Source organism: Drosophila obscura, unplaced genomic scaffold (assembly GCF_018151105.1).
Source record: "Drosophila obscura isolate BZ-5 IFL unplaced genomic scaffold, ASM1815110v1 contig_150, whole genome shotgun sequence".
NCBI classification, from domain to species: Eukaryota; Metazoa; Arthropoda; class Insecta; order Diptera; family Drosophilidae; genus Drosophila; species Drosophila obscura.
In genome coordinates, this window is record NW_024542736.1 from 13,426,095 (window position 1) to 13,448,412 (window position 22,318).

A 22,318-nucleotide genomic window follows, 5' to 3' on the forward strand; every position below is an offset into this window, starting at 1 on the left:
GTATGCTGGTATACACCACACATGTACATATACAAAATATAAGTAATAAATATAAAGGTTGTTCCATCTGGTGGAAATAATATTTCCACTGAGTTTTCACATTGAATCCGTTGGGAAACGGGGAAACTCCGCCCCTCCGAAGACTCTGAGGCTCACATATTTCAGGTACGCTGCGTCCGCCAGGTATGGCGCGACAGTAAAAAGGGAAAATTACGGTAAGGATGGTTGGTTGGATGTAAAATAAAGTAAGCGAAAGTGAAAATTAGACAAATGGTGTCGGATCTGTAAAATGGAGATTTATGTGTCCTGAGAAACTGAAAAGTAGCCATTGTACGACAACAAATTGTAGGCTATATCCTATTTTTAATGATAGTTAAACCGTTGCCAAACAACTTTTGTCTACATCAGTTAATTTGGAGACATTTCGCTGAGCCATTTGATTGTTTGTCAATCAGCTCTCTTGAATGAAATGAAAATGATAATCGATTAAATACCAGTAAGTATCCAGCTTCAATAGAAAGAAATTATTGGCCTCTGCACACAGTGGAGTGGGGCTCTTCCATCCTTATATGACTTTTAGTTGGCGTTCATGATTTTCGGGGATACTAAACCTAGACAAACTCCCTCTTTCAAAATTTGTATGTGACAAAGTTTGATAAGTTGCACATACACATTGTAGCATGCACATGTATGAATCTACTATACATATCCACTCACACACACGCATGTAAATTTAATGTAATTTTTGCTAACACGCTGACCTTCAACATCAATTTGCTGCCGCTGCTGGCGGATAGTGTGCGAGAGAGTGATAGAGGTGAAACCATACACTAGCAGCGAAAGAGTAAAATAAAAAGCAGCAAGTCGAAGCAGCAAGTCGAAGCAGCAGAACGAAAAGGAAGTTGGAAAGGAACGGCAAAGAGCTAAATATATGCACGCTGCACATTCTCCACACACGCACACTTACCAGAAGCAAAGCATAAGAGAACCACCAATACATTTGCACGCGAATCATTTTATAACATGAAATTGAAATTTGCTGCATGAAAACGAAATTTGCAACATTCGGCTGCAGCTGCAGTCTCTGCCGCCGTCGCTGTTCGCGCCGCTGCTTGTCCCGGTGGGCAGGAGGAGGTGCGCGCGCATTAGAATGGCATGCAACTCCATCGGTTTTCAAGTGCAAGTCCAAGGGCAACGACGTCATACAACTGCAGCAGAGAGCCACAGCAGAGGAGCAGGTTCTGGACGGCAGAGCAGAGAGAGAAAGAGAGACCAGACCAGACCTTGAAAGCAGCTCGTGGTTTTCAGTTGCCTGCTTTGTACATACTCTCACTCCACTCCCACACACAGACGCACACAAACGAACAGAGAGCTCCGACCATTGGTATTGTATTAGTGAGCACATCGTTTTCTGTTTATTGCTCTTCTACGCTATTATGCTGCTTCTTTTTTTGTTTTTGCTAGGCAGGAGAGCGAGTGAGCACGAAGCAAGAGGAAGAAGAAGAGGTAGAATAAAAAGACTTGTGAGTGGTGGGCGGAGGACAGGCTCTTCTTTCCACCTTCTGGTTCGGCTGCTTCTCCTTCTGCTCTGTCCACTTTTTGAAATTTTCGCCCACTTTTTCCTGTTCTTCCGGTTTTTGTTTAGTCTGCTTTCCTGTTTTCGACCCATAATCCTGCCCGTGTCCCGTGCTCTGTCCTTATCTTCTTCCCCACCGATCCCTCCGCTCAAGAAGCTACTCCCGCTTATGTAATGCCCAAAAACGTGTTCTATTCTGGTCTTTGGGTCCTGGCCGTTGTGACAACATTTCTATGTATCGAAATTGAACGATATTGAATGACGTTATCTGTAAAGGGGAGGGGACATGAAAAAAGTTTATATTATTTTTTTTGGAAACTGAGATATCTTAGCTCTTCAGAAGCTCTTTTTACACAATTTCACTTTAAATTAATTTAAAATGTATTCCATCTTACAATGTTCCGCAATTCAATTGATTTTCAGCTCCAAACGTTTTTGTCTTCTACTGTTGCCGTTTTGGCAGGAACAAATGACTCATTTGTTTTCATACATTTTTTAGACAGCGTTCTCCTGTCGGCCCTGGTTCGGGTCCTGTTCCTGTCCCCCAGCTCCACTTCCTTTAGCCATTATCTATGCCAATGTGTGTTTTTTTGGTCCAAACTCCTTTCGGCTAGGTAGGAAGACAGAAGGGGGAGTGGGAGGCCGGCAGCAAACACGTGGTAAAAATGTTTCCAAAAGCCGTGGGCCATAAATAAACCTCAATCGCAAGTTCGGCCGCAACCCTGGCAACTCAGACACAACGCAGTCCTAACCCGACTCCTACTCCGACTGGAGTTCGAACCCACACCCAACCCATAACACTCGTCCACTCCCTCTTACTCTTCTGCTCAACCTTCTACCGGGCTCCCACTCTTCCTTTCGCTGCTCACTCACTCGCTCTCTCTCTCTGCGCAGTCGCAGCTCGCGCTCTGTTCAAACATAATCCACCACCAAAAACGTTTGCCAACTCCGCCTCTGCTGCTCCACCACTCCATGCCCCACTTGCCCCAATCTCCATCTTGTGCTCTCTCTAACCCTCCTCTGAACATTTTTGCGCGTGTCGCTCTCTCGACCCAACTCAAACATCGAATGGAGTTTTTGTGTTGTTGCGGGGGGATGTTGGATGGCAGGGAGAACTTTCCATGTTCTTGATCGTGAATTTTCTAGGACCTTGAAAAATGGTTGTGTGCATGATGAAAGTAGAAGAGGGAGAAGAAGACACAGAGTGAAAAAGGGAGCAAGGAGAAGTTGGAGTTTGGCGCAGCATTTGGCGCATTACGTCAGCCTCTACACTGAAAAAAACTACTTGATATTATGTGATAATTAAAAGAAAGCTTCATCTCCACTCATATTAATTGCAAGTTGTAAATGCAATTTACTTCTGTGTACGTTTTCCTCCGTGAAGTTTGTATAACTTCAGCTACAGAGCCATGTATATGTAAAACTTTATGTATGTATACACATATGTACGTGTGGTACACCTAAACATACGAAATATATAAATACCATACGAATTTGCACATGAAACATTTTTCTATTTTCCTCTTTTCTTTTTTACTTTTCAGTGCGCATTCTTTTGGCTTCTCTCATTCTTCTTAATTATTTTCCTTTCCTCGCCTACTCCTTCTCTTTTCTTTTTTTTGCAGTTGGAGGAAGTTTGAGAACATTCTCTTCCTTGGCCGAGGTCCCCATGGTCGGAAGGGCGGGATTGGGGCAGAAGGCGGACACAAGGGGTTTTGTGTTGGGCATTTTTCCACTCGCTTTTTCCAGCCTCTCCCACAGCTTTTGCTTGCATGTTGATTGGATTCTATGTTGGGATCTTCTGGCTTACATATGTATGTTCGTACATGCATACATAAACATGTATGTATGTATTCATGTACATAAATACAATCATATATATGGATGTACATATGTAGCTTTATTTTTACTGCGCATATTGTGGATATTGTTGTGTAGATATCACATCTTGAGAACCATACACACATATGTATGTAAATATTTACATACGTACAATGTTTATATGTTTGCGGTCGCCCGAGTGACTCATAAATGTCTCTAGGAAAGAAAGCGTGGGGTAGGGTGGGACCACGTAATGGTTCGCAGTGGCTTTAAGACGCTTACACAACCAGAAGTTTCTTGGCTTAGTCCGGGAATAAAAAGGAAACAGAAGAAAGTAAAGAAAATACTAGGAAAGAATATGAAAGATGGATACTTTGGAGAAAGTGGTACAGACTGTATCGGAATTACTGCATGGGTAATTTATGGGTTCCATAAGATGGCCAATAAAAGATAAACAACAAATTGTGTATCAAAATAAAAGACTCTAGGACAACCTTGGAACCATGGAAACAGAGAGCCATGGCATTACGCGTCGTATCCCAAGGAAAGGATACATGCCCTGTGATAGCGAATACCAAATACTATACAAACCTTTGCTTAAGACACTTTTTATGTATAGTACACCTTTTGGGATCCATTCAGATACACATTTCCAATCCCATTGTCAATATTTTTTTTACCAGAAACCTCATACTACCTCTGCTAGATATGTATATATTGTACATCTCACTCTCCCGTCATAAGTTAGTACAATTTTGTTCTGTGCCACATCATTCGCCTGGCTGATTTTACTTTGTTTTTCCGTTTGCTGTATTTTCCCCATTTTTATCATTTTTTTTGCGATTGAAAATGAAAGTCTTCCTTCACACAAACACACCGAATTATCCACCCTAACACAGATGCTGGCAATGGGTTGTGATACATACATGTGTAGATACATACATACATATGTATGTATGTACATAGCAAGCGCCACACAAACTGTTGGGGCTCTCCACAACCTCTCCAAAAACCACCTCTTTCTGGATCGGCGTCAATTTCATTTATTTATTTCTGGTAATCTATTATGGCAATTTATGTTCTTCTGTTTGTGCATGTGTGTGTGAAATCTCCGACATGAATATAAGGCCAGTCAGGCGTCACAGCGGTTTAGCAGGTTAATTACATGAGAACGGACCCGAACTGGGCCCCCCAACCATTCCTTAACTGCACAAATTGCAAAAGCTTCAGTTTGACTCAGTTTTGGCAGGCTGCTCCAACTCCAACTCTACAGCTCCATTGTCATGCAATTAGGTGGATGGTATGCGAGGGAGAACCTTTGTTGCACTTTCCACAAGCATCACGAACATCATGCGACTGTTTGTCATTCGTTTGCAGACCGTTACATCCGCCGTGGCTCGTTTTTGGCGGGGCGAATGTCGCAATTGGAATTGGATTAATGCGCCTCGCTGGGCCGCCTCGGGAGGGAATACGACTGGCCATTGATGTTGATCAAATTTAGCATGTCTGTTTACCCCTGTCGGTTAGCAGGGCCCAAATGCAATTAGACCATGACCACCATCAGTTCTTCTCTTTCGCTTTTATTTCCCACACTCTACGAAAATATTGTCGGAATCGGGAGACTTTCCCACAGGATTCCAATTATACTTTTTAGGAATAGCCCTAAAATTGCCGATTTACGTAATGTCCCACTAAAAGCCTTCCAGAAGAATCTCATAAATCAACACATCCGCTTTAGTTCCAGGAACACGCTTCAACACAAAAGATCCGTCTATTTCATTATAAAATGGAAACAAACCCAAATTGTTGCTATTCATTAAGACGAAGCAATTGAAGGAGAGTGCCATGCGTAGGAGGGGAAGTTGTACCCCCCATCCAAAGACAATATAATAATAAGACGCGTAACGCTCATACATTTAACTTGCCATATGAATCTCGCTCGCACAAATTTGAAAGCGTAAAAATCTAAAAATAGAATGCGCTTGCATGTGTGAGTGCATATGTATGGGACGAAAACTTCCTCTTCGAATATCTTTTTGCGATTGACTGATTGGAAAATAAAAAAATTTTATTCTTTGGATTCACATTTAATTTATTAATAATATGTATTTAAGTATATCTTAAATAACTGCATAAGGTTGCAAAAGCTCTAGAGCCAGCCTGAAAAATTAGATTGCCAAAATTTCGTATGGCGTTACGCATCTTATTGTTATATTGTCTTTGCCCCAACCCTGGAAACTTTGTAGGAATTGAGTTTGTCTTTCAGCATGGTAACTACGCATTCGGTTTTAGGATCGGACCGGAATAGGGGGGTAACCAAACGAAGACACGGAAAAATTTGGGACATAAATCATTCACATGCTAAACAGCAAACGAAAAATGGAACAGAAGTCGTCCGAAAGTAAGAATACTCTTTCAGAGAGTGTGATATATTTCAGCCCAAAAGATAATAAGAGGCTGTCAAGATTCAGTAGTAAAAAGAGCATCACTCCTTCAACTTTGGGTATTCTCTCCCATAGAATGGTAAAGCATTTAAATATATCAAACGCCACCAGTGGTATAGTTAAAAAAGAGGATCTGCTAGGAGTCGTAGTAAGCCCCCTCATAAACTCTGGGGTTACGCCCCTGACGATCTGAACTCCGATCGAAGCATGAGAAAATGCCTTTTACTGGTACCCTTGGAGACAGCTGCCTATTAAAACGTAGACGATCCCAGCAAAACAGAAAAAATAGCAGAACGAACAGACATTGTGGTAAATTAACAAATTTAAACGAACCGCACTCCATCCCATACGCACATATCGGAAGTTTTTGTGGCCTTTTTTATATAAATTTATTTATTTTTTACGACCATAGATTTTGTGTAGCTTAAGGCAATCAAAATGCCGCCTATACAGCTATCCGAAATTTGCGTGCCCCAAAAATGTGACTGGACAAAAGGGAGTGCTCACGAGTCACACGAGAGTTTTCCCAGAATTAATTCCATTTGATTAGTTAGGGGCAAACAACGATTCATTAAGCCAATAGAAGCGGACATTTTTAAATATTGTTCAGTGCTAAAGATACGCTTAAATGTATTGGCAGATATTTGCAGTTACAATTCCACTTCATTATATCAGACTTAAAGTTATGAAATAGGTATTCTCTGTCCACTGCAAATAACATACCTAAACGCACCCATTTTAATCTATATATGTATGAGTTTTCATCATGAATCTTGCCTATTTGCATATCTATCTGTCTAGATCTCTTGGCAATTTTTCGCTGGTTGACCACAGAGTCAATTGGTTCCCATCAATTCGTGGCATTTGTTGGCCTTCGCAATGGTTTCCCTGGAAATGTTTTGCTCATGCGAAAGCAACATCTGCCGTGTAGAAAAAAATGGACAGAAGAAGCTGAAATCATTAGTTTTTTCCTAGGCTGAGTGCTGTATTTGCTTGCCCCTAAAATGCTGCAACGCATTGGGTTGCAAATTTCAAGCTTTCGAGTAGTTGAACGGCCCACAATCTGCGGCAGGTTGAGCATTAAACAAACGAGGCCCGGTAGGGCCTGGACGGGCCAAGAGAAAACAATGTGCACTGCACTTCGTTAGCCGCTTATCACTGGCCCTACAGGGCCTACAAGGATAGAGAGGGACCCGGTGAGGGTCCTGATTCGGGCCAACAGCTGCAGAAACAAATTATCTTTTGACAAATTGTTCGGTATCAACAATGGCGGAATTGATGAGCCGACTGCACACATGGGTGCGGCATGCCAGGGCGGGGCAGTTGATTGCTAATCAGTTGGCAGCCGCTTCGTCCGGCTATTAGCTAATAATAGTTGTTGAAGAGAGGGGAGGAAGTGGAGAAGAGGAGCAGCAACGAAGCCACAGAGGAATAGACAGACAGACATTGCTGCAGACCCCAGAGAGGTGTTTAAACTTTTTCATGGCCAAACCTGGCGAATGTTGCGGTTGCACCTCCGGCTACAATTGCAGTAAAGGAAGGGAGGGTCAGGGGGCAGGAGCGAGCATAGCTAACAAAGCAAACGATAAGCCCAAGAGAATGAAGCGAAAAAAGCAAAGGCCAAACAAAAGGCATGAAAAGTGAAACAAATGGCAGTGTCAACGCTGCCAATTGAGTCGTCCGTTGAGTACGCGTATTCCTCTGTATCCGTATGCACCTCCCCATCCACCCTGCCACCCTCTCTACACCCCCTTCCAACAACGTTGCCTTGGACTTGGTTATGGCTCTGTTCCCGTCGTCGTCGCTGTCTAGGTTTCAATGCCCCCGCAGCCAGTCTCCCTGCAGTCAAGTCATATGCAAATGCCTCTCGGCTGCTTGCCGCAGCAGACTGAAACGCATCCGAGGGCATAACAACGCCAACCATGCAGCCGTGCAGCCATGCACCCATACGGACACACATTCAAAAACTCAGACACTCAAAAGAGAGCCCACACGACTTGGGCACAGTACAGTGGAGCATCTGAGCAGTGATGTTCCTATGAGAGGTGATATGAGGGCGATTCTGTGTTCTGTCTGATGATAGAGTGGCATAAGGATTTGGACGATTTATCTAAGGATCCGTCAGTGCGGAGTTCTTACTGTACCTCAAGTATGTACTGGGCCTTTCTTTGGGTGTGCGAATTCTAAAGTTAACCGCATGACGAATCACTTCGCATAAATTGAAGCGCTACGTTGCATGCATCACGTCTGATTGGTGGAGACCCAGAGGGGGGTGGGTGGCATGTATGTGGGGGTAGGGGTAGATTTGTTGCTCTTGCTGTGGCTCCTTCAGAGAAATGTGCGTTGCTGTCGCCTCATAATTCTTGAAATGCATGTGGTTGGTCCCAGCGGGGAGGGGCAATGGCGACCAAGCAAGAACTGACGCGTTGATGAAAGCCTTTGACTGCGACGCCGAATCGGCCGTCGCTGTTGCATTCGCAGTCGCAGGTCGTTAAATCGAGCGGCAGTGCCCCTACTCATTCCCTAAGAAAGGTGGGGGGTGCATAACCCGCAAATGCTAACAATTTATTTGCGTGCATGCTAATTACCCATACGAACATACATATGCATCTGTAGCTGTGCGTGTGTGTATGCGTTGTCTTATCCAGATAACAAAGATAATTCTACGTGAAGTTTTCTTTGTGAAAAGACTGTTGGAGTGCTCCACCTTAGAAAGGGTAATTAATCGGCAAAGAAGGGTGGTCCATTGTCTGTGAAAGAGGTGAAACTTGGTGTAAAGTCTACTACATATACAAAATTATTGATCCACGTGTCGTACGAGATTTAGAATCTATTTACTTTAGTTTATACATTACTTTAAATGCTTTAATGTTTACCAACACGAGTACCAATCAATCCTCTTCTAATACAACATTCAACAGCCATCAGCTACCTGATCAGTTTTACCATTAAGGATTGCAAAACTGCTTGCAGTTCCATCTAAAGATGTGAGATTAAGTTGATATCAGGTCATAGTCATGTTTGATTTTTGTTTCATATAATTTCACTAGTCACGGGGGTAAGATCTAGCAGTCACGACTCTCATCCATGTCTAGCCTATCTACTGTCACTCTCTCTCTCTCATCCGGTGCTCCCATTTCGAGAGACAATGTGTTTGGCCTCTTGCGGTTTATCTTTCATTTCACTGCCTTACTCTTCTGCTTTGCTTCTTCTCTGCTTCTCTGGTCTTCGCTTTTACCTGCACTCCGTTTGTCATCATCGTGGAGTGCTTGAGATGCGATTGCCGCAGTTGCAGCTGCAAGGAAAGTTGTCAGCTCTTTGGGCGATGGATGATAATTTGCAACTTGTTGGGGCCTTTAATGGGTGTCTACCCCAATCACCCCCTGACAGTGCCTCATTCCCTGGGAGCCGGAGCACGCACTGGCCATAAAAAGGGTTTCACTTCTGGTATGGCAAGAGACACCGACAAGTAGTTCATAAATCCATACTTTAATTGGATTAAATAATGCTCGACTGGGCTCGGCTTGGCCCGACTCTCGACGAGACTCTCGGCTTGTGCACAATAACTACTCCTCAAAGAGTGCAACAAGGGGCAGCAAGGGGACGCAATGGGTCGTTGCCTCATTGTTGTCATAGGAGCAGCCGCCACGACTGACAATCTCTAAACGAAAGACCCCGACCCAGACCGTGGCACTGTGACTGTGCGGCAGGGCAGGGCGAAAAGCGCATGGAGAGAGACAACTTTATTATCTAATTTGTGAGACATGTCGATGCGGATTAGGGTCACACGTATTGAAGAGCAATGCAAAGCTGACAATTGGGATTACGGAGAGTTGCCAAGCCCCAGCTGTACTTACACACCCATACATGCATTCGTTAGAAGCTAAATCTAATTTTATTCCGAAAAAGACAGCGACAGAACCAGAACCATAGGAAGCCTCACTTTGAGTTTATCTTCGATGCATCCGGTGCAGGTTTTTGCATTCGCCTCCATTGGAGGAAGGGTCCTCTCTTGCAGCTCTGGACCTTTGGCGTGGGCAGAGCCGCAGACAATGGTCGGGGCCTTTTTAATGAACCCTTGAACTTGATACGGCCACAAGTCAAGGCATGTTGCATTGTCTGGACAGACATCAACAATAATTAATTTGCAGCTGTGTCAGGCTGCCAAAAAGCCGTGACCAAAAATGCAAGCAGAAAAGGGATCCAAGCCCAAGCCCAGGCCCAAACCAAAACCAAAACCAGGCCATCCCGAACAGCATTCGAAACGTTGCCCGTCTATGCTTCGGTTTCGCCTTCTGGCAATACTTGGACATTGGAGAAATTACACACTTCCAATTTGTTCCCGAGGAGCTCTGTGGATCTCTGTTCCATCTTGCATTTTCCATTTTGACTTGTTGTGTCGTGTCATGGCAGGCGAGCACATTAAATGAAAATATTGGCGCCTGCCACAGAGGATTGAGTATTTGTCTTAACCCTAGAACGAGCTCTTGGCTCTTTTACTATATTACGCGTTTTTTATTGCACATGTATAAAAAACAACAATAAAAATACAATTCGACAGGGCCATTCACTTTGAATCTTCGTTTTAGTAACTCTCTGTAGTGTTTTAAAATTATATTCTATAAATATCTCTTGTAATTTCTATCGAATATTTTCCTACCATCATTAACGTTATTTTAGTCCAAACCAGCAGCACTACACAAGGGTTAAGGGCTCTCCAGGTCCCTGAAAAACGTTTCGAACAACTCAGTTGTGGCCCAAAGTTTGCTGGTCCGCTCGCTCTCTTCGTTTGCCGTTTCACTTCGAGCCAAGTGAAGTTCTGTTGGAATCATTTTCAAGGCCAGCCCAAGTAAATGAAATTTCAAGTGCGGCCCGCTCCCACGAAGGAGATGAAGAGGATTGCCAAGAGAAAGAGAGAGAGGGAGAGAGGGATGGACAGGACAGGGTCAGGGGCAGGAAGACGTTCTTATTTTTATACTTTAAGGCCTCGGCATATCTGTCGACACCCAGCACAGCAAGCAGCAGCAGAGAGCCACATCGAGCAACATTCACATTGCAACTTCGTGCACCGCGTGTAAATATTGTTCAAAGGGGTGGTGGGGCAGTCAGGGCAGAGCGGAGAATACAACGACGACATTAGTGCTAACAATGTTTGTTCTGGCCAGGCGTCATACTAAGGCATCTCCAACTCCCCGACTTAATGTACAGTGGTTTCAGATGGGCTTTCTGGAATTATGCGAGGATGAGCTCTAATATTTAAAGCTGCCATAAGAACCCAATTCATTATACGATTTGCGATTATATAATACAGACATAAATAATCATGTGATGAATTAGAAAAGCAATGATATCGAACGTTCGGTCCTTTCCCTTCACCACTTTTTTACCTTTCATTTCACTTTCAATATCTAAAAAAAAATATTTCACTTGGCTCTTTATTCCTACGATCTTAAACCACTGTTTGCCGATTTTGCTGTTTACTTTACACGCCGCCTTTGTGCTGATCCCGCGACAGAAACGGGATAAGAAAGATGGCCAAAGAGAGAGGATGGAAGACGGAGACTGAGGACCAGCCCTTTGGCTGTCGCTTTCAAGGTTTTCTGGGTGGGGGCCGCCCTTATCGTTGTTCCTGGAGTTGTCGTCGACGTTCGGTGGGAAGTTCCCGGTACATTTCGATGTCATTGAAGATCGCAGTTGCAGTTGGGAGGCGGCAGCACCGATTGCATGACTGATGAATAGTTGCAGCCACTGTGAGATGGAGACTGGGGACTCCTTTTGCCTCCAATTGTGTGTTTATTGGGGCGGGTCTAAATGTGAACCAGTCGTCGGCAGATGGGAGATGAGATGCAGATTTGAGTGGCGGACGGCTGGCAATCGCGGAATAAAATAATGAAAATTATCCATATTAACTGCTCCGATCATAAATCATATTTATGGCAATTGAAAGGCGCGCTAAATTCGACGATCCCGCTCACGAAAGACCTTTATCCACCGTCTCTGTCGGGCCATAAATTGTAGAACTAATTTCCGAGGCAACCCTTTAAACTGCCTCTTGAAAGGAGTGGGTCAGGGTAAAACCATCCCCCTTTGGGCCTATAGCTAAATTAGCCGACTTTTGTTGTACGATTTTTTTTAGCTTTTCCTCTGTTTTTTTGTTATTTTTCGTGGCATTTTTAAATTGAATTTTAATTTCCTTGGAAGCCGGGGAAAAACCCTTGCAGCTAATTTAAATTGAGACACATGCAGGCGCCAATAATTAAAGCGCCCTTTTCTTTATTCTTTTTTTGTACGTCGCCTGCAACTGTTGGCAACCGTCCTCATCCTCATGCCCATCCCAATCCCGCTGCGACCCTGTGTTCGTGATGCAGTACATTTTCCACATGAAATAACCACAAAAAGTGAAACTTTTTTCGCATTGGAAATGGGTTAAATTTAATTGCTTTTGTCATTTTGATTTGCATTTTGCCCTGTAAGCAATTTGTTGGCCATGTTAAGGGGATCTGGAGCGGGTGCGCCGGAAAGATGGGCGGACGGGGACAAAACGCTCCCCTGAGTGTCGTCCATCAGGCGGACTCTTTGTTATTACTTCTACGGCATCTTTTCCGCAGCCGAAGAAGTAATTTTTCAAAATGTTTGTATTTCTATTTTGTTGCTTGTTTTTTTTTTGTTTAAGTATGATGCTAAAATATGGCTCTGTTTAATAATTAGAAAAGGGTTAAAGGTTGTGCCACTGTCAGCACTGAGGCTTGGGCCATACGTTTGAAATTGTACAACTCGTTTCCTTTGATTTATAGACGGTCGCGGAGAGTTCCTGTGCTTATCATGGAGCCGAACCCTGAAATTGTTCTCGAGAGGAGATTCCAACTATCCATTGATCGCTACACACATTTATATACCGTACGTACATAAAGTGTTGTATGTGTAATTCGATCCAAATCGGTACAACAAATACTTTGATTCTTCATTCGCTGGAATTGCGTCTTGAGTGGATGTTTTTTTAGATATTTTCGAAATTGGTTCGTAATTTATGGCGCTTGCTGGAACTAAGCGGAAACTTTACACTTGGGGAACGGACATTGTGGCATGACATGGAATGAAAACCACATGCTTAGAATAGCGGGACATCTGGGGGATCGCGTGACAAAACATTAGTGGGAAAATATTTATCGGAGGCGACGGCAACTCGAGCAAGTGTAAATATTTGGAATAAATCATCCAAATCAGGGTCTCGAATGGAATTGCAGTCCGTCAGCCCTTGACGACCTCACACCGCCCACAGGGAATCCAAAGCCATCATATCTCGGGTCGACTCGTTTTCCGACTATTTTTAACACACAGACACATACACCATCATGATAAGACGATGTCGGAACGTGATTCCCGGACGATAGCCTGAGCACGACTTGCGATTAATCAGGGACCGAAGCCCTGGCTCCAGAGTCCTGGCTGAGAAATCACTTTTCATTTTGCAGATTACAACAAAGTTGCATGAGATGGACTGACCATGGCTCCCGATCCCAGGCGGATTGGCAGCCACCATTCGTAATTCGAAAATTGTCTGGGAAGAACAGGGGCACAGTAGGGTTATATAATTAAAAGCCCATTGTGCTGTTGTGATGATAGAGGACATAGGGATGGGGTTCCCTTCTAGCTGCTCTTCACATGTCGTGGCAGGCCGAGAAACCTCCTGCCTTACTTTCATTTCAGCTCCCTTTCGCTGTGACTCACATATATACTCACACACGTACGCTGATTATATGGGGCCTACCTACTGACACCGACTGCAGATAGGATTGTCTACTGGCGGACTCCTCACTACTGCCCACTCTCTTACCCCTTATCCTACATTTCCCTCTATTGCATTCTTCCTCTATGCAGCAGCGATCGTTGTGCAATCAGTGGAGCATTAAGTCCGATCCCTACGCTGCCTTTTGGATACCCTTGCAGAAGGTATTGCGACTATGATCACATATTTGCAACGCCAAGGAGCAAGTACCCCAGGTTTAAAGCTTAAAGGTTAAAGTACACACATACATGTGTACGTCGAAACAGCAACTAACATTAGAAGTGGACATTCTGATTAAAATCTGGTGATTTTATCGTCATTATATGTAAATATCCCACAAGAGAGATCGATATGCAAGGGTATCTGTAGCCTCGGCCCCCGCAGCACGACTGTTTTCTCATTTTTATGCTGCGGCACGTAATGCTAAAAACATTGGAACATTCGTTCGGTCGTTCGTTCGGGTATATAGCCAGTTCTCTCTATATATAGGCACGGCACAAACACATGGACAAAACCCTTGTATCCAAGTATACAAGGTTTATGTGGGGATGGGGAATATGCAAGTTGCCGCTGGGGGCTCGGGACTCTAAATAAAAGGGAAACTTGTTTGCGATTTCTCAGCCTCAGACCTCTCTGTGTTTTTCTCCTTCTTCTGCTCTGCTCTGGTGCTCTGGCGGTTGTCTGCTGGTTGGGGCCTTGAACGGGATGGGATCTTGCATTTTGAACTTCAGCTGTGTGTGTTGGAGGTGCGAGTGCAAAGAGAGCAGAACTAAGAGAGTCTCCCTTTCCGTCTCTTTCTAATGTCAGTTTCACTGCTGCTGCTGCTTCTTCTCCTTCTCCTACTGCGGTTTTTCTGTATTCTGCATCTTTTTTGTTGTGTTTCTCTGCTGATGATATCATTGCTGTCATGTGTATGCGTCTGTGTGCTTGTGTGCCTGTGTCAGTCAGACAGTTGCCATAGCAAGTATACTTGACTTTCCGTCTCTCCACTTCGCAACGACTCAACAAGCCACCTATTCGCATAATTTCTTCGTTTTTTTGCGTCATATTATCTCTTTATCAGTTGACAGAGAAGACCTTGAGACGCCTCCCTGCCCATTAAGCGGCACTGGTCTGTTTAGAAGGGTACGACAGGAAGCCATCACCCTCGAAAATCGGGTAGCAAATATGGCAAATCAGTTTCAATTCGAAACACTTTCGAGGGCCAATCAAAAGGAAAACACACTGCACTTGTCCCGCTTCCTCTCCTACTGCAAATGATTCGAAAAAATGGAACCTGAAACCGAAAAAAAGCAGACACCAAATAATAATTATAATAACACTGATGATAATGAAGACAGCCCACTGTTAAAGCAGTTTGTACTGTACTATAGATGCATCTAGAAGCCAAGGATACATCTGAGTATCTAGGCTTTCGATTCACCCCAATAAGCCAATGGAGGAGTTGCCGTGTGATCGTGGGATAGGAGATTGTCTCGGGATATGGTGATATTGAGAATGGGGGTCGTATTTAGACTTTATTTAGCCGCTGTATGCATACGCATGTACGTACATATATATACATACATATGCAAATGGCCATTTACATACATTTGTATGTATTAAAAGAAATTGGCACTCGGTAAACAGTACTCTTCTTTTCTAATTAACAAATTTGAAAGCCACCTTGGTAAAGACTCATCTGATGCTCTGATGCATAAAAGAAATATTTAATTTGCCTGTAATCGCAATTGTGCCTGTCATTGAGGTATCTTTCCCATGGTACCTTAAAATCCTTCTCCGACATCAATCAAGAGTTGCGCTCTCCACTTCTTCCTCTCTAGGTTGTTATTCTTATTCTCACCACTTCCCCGTGTAACTGTTTTTTCTTCTCCACTGTCAACGTCTGTTTACCCCACAATTTAAATGCATTTTTTTTTTCCACTTTATTTTCATTTATTCTGTGTCATGCTCTATCATCATTAAAACGTCCAAATCGCTTCCTTTGTGCCTCTATTTTTCGGCAACAATTTGCTTATCTTGATTTAACAGCACCAGGCGGTAGACATGGTTGGGGCGGTGTCAAAAGGGGACTGGCGGCTGCTGGTGGCATGAAAATCACTTGAGCGTGTTTCCTTTTGACCAGGCCCTGTCGGTTGAGTTTGGGCTTAATGTTTGCAGGTTGTGTGGCTTTCCGTCCCATCCCATCCCACCTGAAGTATTTTCACACTCAGTTCATTTAATTTAATTTGTGGATATTTTTTCGGCTGCCTCAAAGAAGGAAAAGCATTGTAAACTGATACGAGCTTAATGATGTAAGCCCCACCCCCACACCCTTTTTCGGAACCCTGGATCCTGCAGAGGAGTTGCAGAGTGTTAGTGAGCGTGGTTCAGTGTGTGTCTAGGCATTAATTAATTTTAATGAAGCTGTTGCTTTGCAAGTAGTTTTCGTGGTGCGTGTGAAGTGTCGCAAATTACAGACAATAAGCCCCCAAATGAGAGACGAATGGAAATTTGTGGACTGACAGCCTGCGTTGTTACGATTAATGCTGCAGTTGGAACTCGGAATTGGAATCGCGATTCGCATCGTTGCCGCGATTTGATAGCCTCTGATTTCAATCGTCAGTCTCAATCCAAATTTGAGGATTTGGTTTTGGTTAAGTGCCTACGTCCCAGCAGATAAGGCAACCTTTGGCTTCGCTTTGGCCTTGGTCTGAGACGGGGAACAGAGACTACGACGTAATCAAAAACCAGTTTCTAGTACAGAAAAAACATTCATTATGGGAATTTCAATGCTCCATTGCGCCTCAGTCCTGTCCCAAGTGTGTCCGTGTTGTATGTACATATGTATGTAGTCGTACTCGTGTTGCATGAATGTGTATATGGACGAGTTGTTTGGCAACGCTTTTTGAAACACAAACACCATTGCAGCATTAAAAGTAAATGCAGTTTTACGTGTATTATAAGTGTGTGTCTGTTTAGATGCGATGCCACACATTGATGCATTTAGCTTTTTTGCTGCGTTGCAGTCACACTGCTGTTGCATGATGCATGTGCGTGCCTATTGCATCTGCCGCTAGGGTGATTCAAGGTTAATTTGGCATTCGATACATAATCGAAAATCAGAAATCAGAAAATGTTTTACAATAGTCACTCAATTTAGTCTCCTATCGAAGACTATATCCTATCTGCCATATTTTAAAAATAAGCTATCATTCCGATCTATTTGTTTATCGTGTTCGTTAAAGCTACATACATATGTGGCATCTACCTTCTTGGAATTGAATACAAATATCTTATCCAATATTGAAGTGATGTACCCTCATAATTTTCTAGAGCCTTATGGCTCTATATGTAGATATATATAACTCCATGTAGATACAATTGACCATACATACCATACAAACCACCATGCATACATACATACATATGTACATATGTATATACAAAATACATTGTTTATGCAATTCTCGTGACTCCTTTTGGTTCTGTTTTTGCTTTTGTGGTTTTTGTTGTTGCCCATTTATGTATTTTCGCTCGGCTTTTTGCAGCTCTTTCCGTCTTTTGTTCTCCACCTTGTAGTCTGCGGTTATTGTTTATTCCGCTTGCACTCTCTCTCTCTCTCTCGTCGGCTGCTCCTTAGACCTTGACCACTAACATAGAAACTGACCAAAACCGGTTATCGAAAAAAACACGATTTGCACCGGAGACTCCACAAACCACCTTCACACCATTCCTATTATCGAGTCCCATACCTGCCCACATACACACTTGCATACATATATTTTTTTATGTGTGCAATACCTATACTTAGGTATCTGTGAGCAATAGCTCCATGCGTGCGATTCAATTACCGAATTACACCCACAACTGCCAGCGTTTCGAATGAATTCCGCTTTGAGGTTCCCAGCTGTCAAACCGCCAATTAATGGCCCAAAACGCTCACTGGCTGACCGACAGTGTCACAAATTATTAAAATGGTTTTCTATTATAGTATTAACATCTAATGGTCACACGCATCGCACTCGGTCGTGCTCCAACTTGGATGGCAGGTCGTGCATTTTAATTGCCCACGGGATTATGTGTTCCACGGAGCCTGGCAAAGGGTTGCCGAAATTATTAACCAAAATGTTTGTTAACTTTCATAATTACAAGTCTCTAGCTAGCACGACTTTCGGGGAGAGAGTCGTGAGTATAACTCAAGATCGGGATGTGTGTTGTGGAATCGAAATTTGCCGGTCAATAAAGCGACTTAATGGCAGCACTACGGCAACCATAAAGGCGACCCTCGATAACGCCTTCCGGAGCAAAGCAGCCCTCATGGGCACCCTCATCATCAGCAGCTCCGCTTCCTGGTGACCCAATTTTAGTCGCTCGATGACTGGAAAGAATGGGAACAAAAGCAACCTACTTGTCATAATAATAAGAATTGGAAGAAGATGACATAGCATTGCGAGTCGTAGTTATAGATACACTTAAATACTGATCATTCATAGGAATATTTTATTAACTTATTGTAACAACACTTCGGCTTCCAGCAAGTGCTGAATGACCAGAAAGGACCGCTGATCATCAATTTAAAAATATAATATAATTGAATAGCTATCGCCTATGCATTGAAAACTTCTGGTAAGAATTATAATACCCTTTCCAAGTGTACACTGAATTATTTAATAGTTTTTTGTGTCCGCACTTCTTGTTCTTTGCTGTTTTTATATTGGGTAATTTGATCCCCTAATGTTGGCGGGAATCACGTGTTTCGAGTTTGATTCTCGTATCATTTGACCCCCTTTTTCATTTTGACTGCTTCCCTGGTTCAAGTGATTCGGATTCCCTGTGGATCGACAACATCTGCATCTGGATCTGGGGGTGACCTTGTTTATGGTTCTTCAATTTCAAAACAACCCAGCTAATTGATGCCCAACTTGTTGATAAAACTCGCCCCAAATTGGAACATAAAAGAGGCACTCACTAAGCTGCCCAAAAGATTGTATATTTATTTGTTAATTGCAGTGCTTCAAAGTTTTTCCTCAGCCTATGCCTCTACCGCCTGCTTCTTCAGAGATTGGTGAGAGCGTTCTATTAAAAGAGCGGGAGGAAGTACTCATTTGATTAGCCACTGTTTCGGGAATGCTGAAAGAACCACTTACAGCCAGATCGCCCAGACTCTCGTTCAACTTCTTGATATAAGGCGCAGCAGCATCGGCAGCAGTAGCGATTGTCTTGGCACTCACAGCCTGAAAATAAATGAAACATTTGAAAACTAATTTGGGTGGAACTTTGAGGGGAAAACTTACTCCTCCTTCGGCTATGATCGAAACCCCATCAGACTACAAGAAAGACGCAAAAATAGTCAGCACTCAGAGGTCATAGTCATTCTTAGATCACTTACAGAGATACTACGAGCCTGTGGTCCGGCCTTCACTTGCACACTGAGACTGGTGATGGCATTCTATGCATAGAAAGCGTAAGACTACTTTCAATTTTTTTTAAGACAAAAAACTTACAGCCAAATCACCCAAGCCAGTGCCAATGCTACCCAAAACCTCCCCGAGAAGATTTGAGACTTCGGGTTGGACATAATCAGTCTCGACGTTCAGGCTGGTGATGGCATTCTACGGAAGAATGTTAGTTAGAACACATTTCAACTATGTAATAATCAACTGGATTACAGCCAGATTTCCTAAACCAGTGGCCATATCACTAAGGATGTTCAGGGTTTCCGATTGAACAAGCTTGGGCTGAGAGGCTCCGATAGTATTTGCCAACTGATTCCAAGCTTTTTCTCCAATCACAGCCACCTTTGACACGTCCCCCATAAGGGTGCCGAAGCTAATAGTTCCCGCCGCGGTCTGGTGGGCCATCAAGGCGATGGCCAAAATATTGAAAGCTTTGATTGTTGCTTGCATGTTGTTTTCCAATGAATTACTGATTGGGTTCTGGGCCAAATAATGCATTTATAGCCTACTCTTATCTCTGAAGGAATGCAGAGGTATGAGTATTAAAAACAAATCAGACTCAAGAAGGCAATGATTCAGCGCTAACTGGCGGGCTGTTTTGATTGATGGCCAAATAGGTTATCTGACTGAAGTTGGGGTATTTCTGCACCTATCTGTGATATTATAGGAACATTGATTTGCAGTCTCGAATGGTTTTCGGAAGGTCCAATCTCAGGCAGCTGAAAATAGCCTGCACAAAAAACATTGTTGTCAAAACAAGGTTTATACCGCTATTATCTGGAGAGTAAGTACTTGAATATATTTAGAATAGCAATAGAATTGATTACGCTCATTACGATACTTGAGTAAATAGATCGAAAGTCGATGAAAATTTCACTATTTTGCTATCTAAAAAAGACTAGCAATCGAATGCGCGAAGTTGGATGCATTTGTTGCAATGGTGTCTGCAGCATTGGTGGCAGCTCCAGCCACGCTCGAAGCTACTCCAGCCGCATTCTGAGCAACACCAGCGGCATCACCTGCCACATTGCTGGCAGCATTGGCTGCATCCTTAGAAACAGTTTGGCCCACATTAGATGCTGTATTAGCAACATCGTGAGCTGCCTTTACTGCATCTCCAGCAACATCTGTGGCATCTTTTGCTACACTTTCGGCAGCACTGGTGGCATCCTTTGCAACAGTTCCTGCAGCACTGGCAGTGGCAGTAGCAACACTGGAGGAACCTGGATAAGTATCATTTCCTGAGTTATCTACGGTTTCGCTGCAGGTGCAGGCGATAGTCTTACTGCTGGTAACCTTATTGGTGGACTGGTCAGTACTGGCAGCGACTTTATTAGTAGCGGATTTAGCAGAATTAGCTGAAGAATCCGAGGAAGAAGAGCTAGAGGAAGACTACAACGAGACAAAACATTAAATCAGCATTCTGCAGGGTAGATTGTATTGCTATTCTGTTAAACTCACAGAGGACTGGGACTCCTTTTCCAGAGAACCAATTTCAGCACTGCCAATTTGTTCCTAGCAAAAAAGAAGAATTTTATGTTTTATAATTCCAATAAATAACATTCCGACCTACTGCTTCCTGGGATACTTGATGTCCAAAGTTAATGGCGCTGTTGGAGGCCTGGTGTCCGAACTGTGTCCCCTCGTCTCCCAATTCGTGGCCAAACTCTGAGGCGTCCTGACCTATCTCATTGCCCAAATTTCTCTAATGAAACAATGTACAAGCTAGGCATAATTCCAGATGAATCTAATATTCCTTAGATGAGACAACCTACCAGAGAACTGGACACGCTCTTGGCGCTGGTCTGCTTTTGACCCACCAGTGCCACCACAAACAGCAGGCAGACTATGAACTTCATGTTTGAATATCGGGTTTGTTATTTTAACTAAAGATATACTCGAGCTTTGCACCCTTTATATACCGAAGAGATAAAGTGATATAAATTCCGATATGGATATCTGTACATTGAGCCATGGGCAGGTCGAGCCACGACTATTTCGTCTGGTCAAAGTTCTTATCAAAGGCGCGGGAGTGATCGATCCATTCTAGAGCCATAAATTTCTGCTGAAAATGATTGCTAACAGACAGGTTTAATTTTTTGGAAAACAACTACAAGTTTTGCCAAGATAACACTATAGTGTTCCCACTCTGTCAGGTCGGAAGAGTGTCTTAGGTTGAGAAACTATCTGTCGTCTTTCGCTTTCATAGGGTAAACTTCTTTCAGTGTATTGGTCAAGCTCTGAGTGTATATTCCCTCGATCTTTCTATATTCTTTCCTTCCTCAAATCAACCTTGGGAATTCAGGTTTGTATACTCAAGGAAAGCTTTCCAGTAGTGGTTTTCTAATTATAACTACGTTTGAATAGCATAAGTCATGCAAATTCTTTATAATTGAGCAGAGCATGCTTGGGAATCCTATCGAATTTGGGTTTTTATTTGGGTGAGTGTGTAATCGATTGATCAAATATTTTTTTATCAGTTAGTAAATATTTTAGTTTGTGAATAAGAATAATTGTCACTGCGAGATATGTTCGCCTTTAAGTGGAAAATACTTGTAAGGATTGGGCATTCCGTTTCGAAGTCTTTTTCCCCGATCCCGCAGCGTCCTTGCTTGAATGGTGGGCGACCGCTGATCCACAGTCGTCTTGGAGTTTGGACGGTTTTGAAAGTTAAAGTTTAGAAAGTACTTTGGCTGCTGCCGTCGCTTTCCACTAGAGCTGGCGGAGGGCTGGTGGCCTTGTGGTTGGGAGTAACTGAATCGGATTAGGGCGTTCTTGTCGGGCTGGATGTTGAACACCTTCTGGTCAGGGCTGTACGTCGGAGGGTCCATAAATGGTTTTACATTGGACTGAAAAAAGTTGTGTTAGTGCCGGAAAACCATCGCATCATTTGACTCACAACATTTCTCTCCAACTCGTTTCCCATTTGGATGGCTATCTTCATGTTTTTCCCCATTTTCTTCATGGCGTCCTGGAATTCGGATTTCTGTACACTTGCTTGAATCAGCAGAGACGACAGCACAAAGGTTAAGAATACTACCTGATGGGTTGTCATCTTCCTACTGCCAAAGTACGGCTACGGTCCAATCGGGATTGGCTGGAAAATCATTTCGTTGCAGTTAACTTCGATTAAAAGTGTGAAGATTTACTTATTTAACTCGTTTGTGGTCCAATCAATGTGGTTCGCACTTATGCGGTGTCCGGATTCTATGTCCTTGGCCATTCGATGCATTGCCGCCTCGATGCGCTTATC

The 22,318-nt window shown here is 43.3% G+C and overlaps 3 protein-coding genes across 5 annotated transcripts; all 3 read right to left on the reverse strand.

Annotated features, from left to right (window-relative positions):
* Window positions 1–18,583: 18,583 nt before the first annotated feature.
* LOC111066659 lies at window positions 18,584–19,543 on the reverse strand. Its single transcript, XM_022355417.2, has 6 exons — window positions 19,279–19,543; window positions 19,114–19,221; window positions 18,999–19,058; window positions 18,904–18,936; window positions 18,757–18,843; window positions 18,584–18,685 (listed from the first exon to the last, which is right to left on the reverse strand). Exons 1-6 carry the CDS (start codon window positions 19,513–19,515, stop codon window positions 18,665–18,667), a joined length of 546 nt encoding a protein of 181 aa, XP_022211109.1. The 5' UTR covers window positions 19,516–19,543; the 3' UTR covers window positions 18,584–18,664.
* Window positions 19,544–19,838: 295 nt separating this feature from the next.
* LOC111066658 (circumsporozoite protein) lies at window positions 19,839–20,964 on the reverse strand. Of its 2 annotated transcripts, XM_022355416.2 has the most exons (5): window positions 20,841–20,964; window positions 20,639–20,770; window positions 20,527–20,580; window positions 20,352–20,457; window positions 19,839–20,288 (listed from the first exon to the last, which is right to left on the reverse strand). In XM_022355416.2, exons 1-5 carry the CDS (start codon window positions 20,922–20,924, stop codon window positions 19,954–19,956), a joined length of 711 nt encoding a protein of 236 aa, XP_022211108.1. In that variant the 5' UTR covers window positions 20,925–20,964; the 3' UTR covers window positions 19,839–19,953. The 2 variants fall into 2 exon arrangements, with proteins under 2 accessions (XP_022211108.1, XP_022211107.1); XM_022355415.2 differs by having other exon boundaries at window positions 19,839–20,457.
* Window positions 20,965–21,142: 178 nt separating this feature from the next.
* On the reverse strand, window positions 21,143–22,132 carry LOC111066660. 2 transcript variants are annotated; one of them, XM_022355420.2, is made up of 2 exons: window positions 21,968–22,132; window positions 21,143–21,914 (listed from the first exon to the last, which is right to left on the reverse strand). In XM_022355420.2, exons 1-2 carry the CDS (start codon window positions 22,118–22,120, stop codon window positions 21,582–21,584), a joined length of 486 nt encoding a protein of 161 aa, XP_022211112.2. In that variant the 5' UTR covers window positions 22,121–22,132; the 3' UTR covers window positions 21,143–21,581. The 2 variants fall into 2 exon arrangements, with proteins under 2 accessions (XP_022211112.2, XP_022211110.2); XM_022355418.2 differs by having other exon boundaries at window positions 21,965–22,131.
* Between the last annotated feature and the right edge of the window lie 186 nt (window positions 22,133–22,318).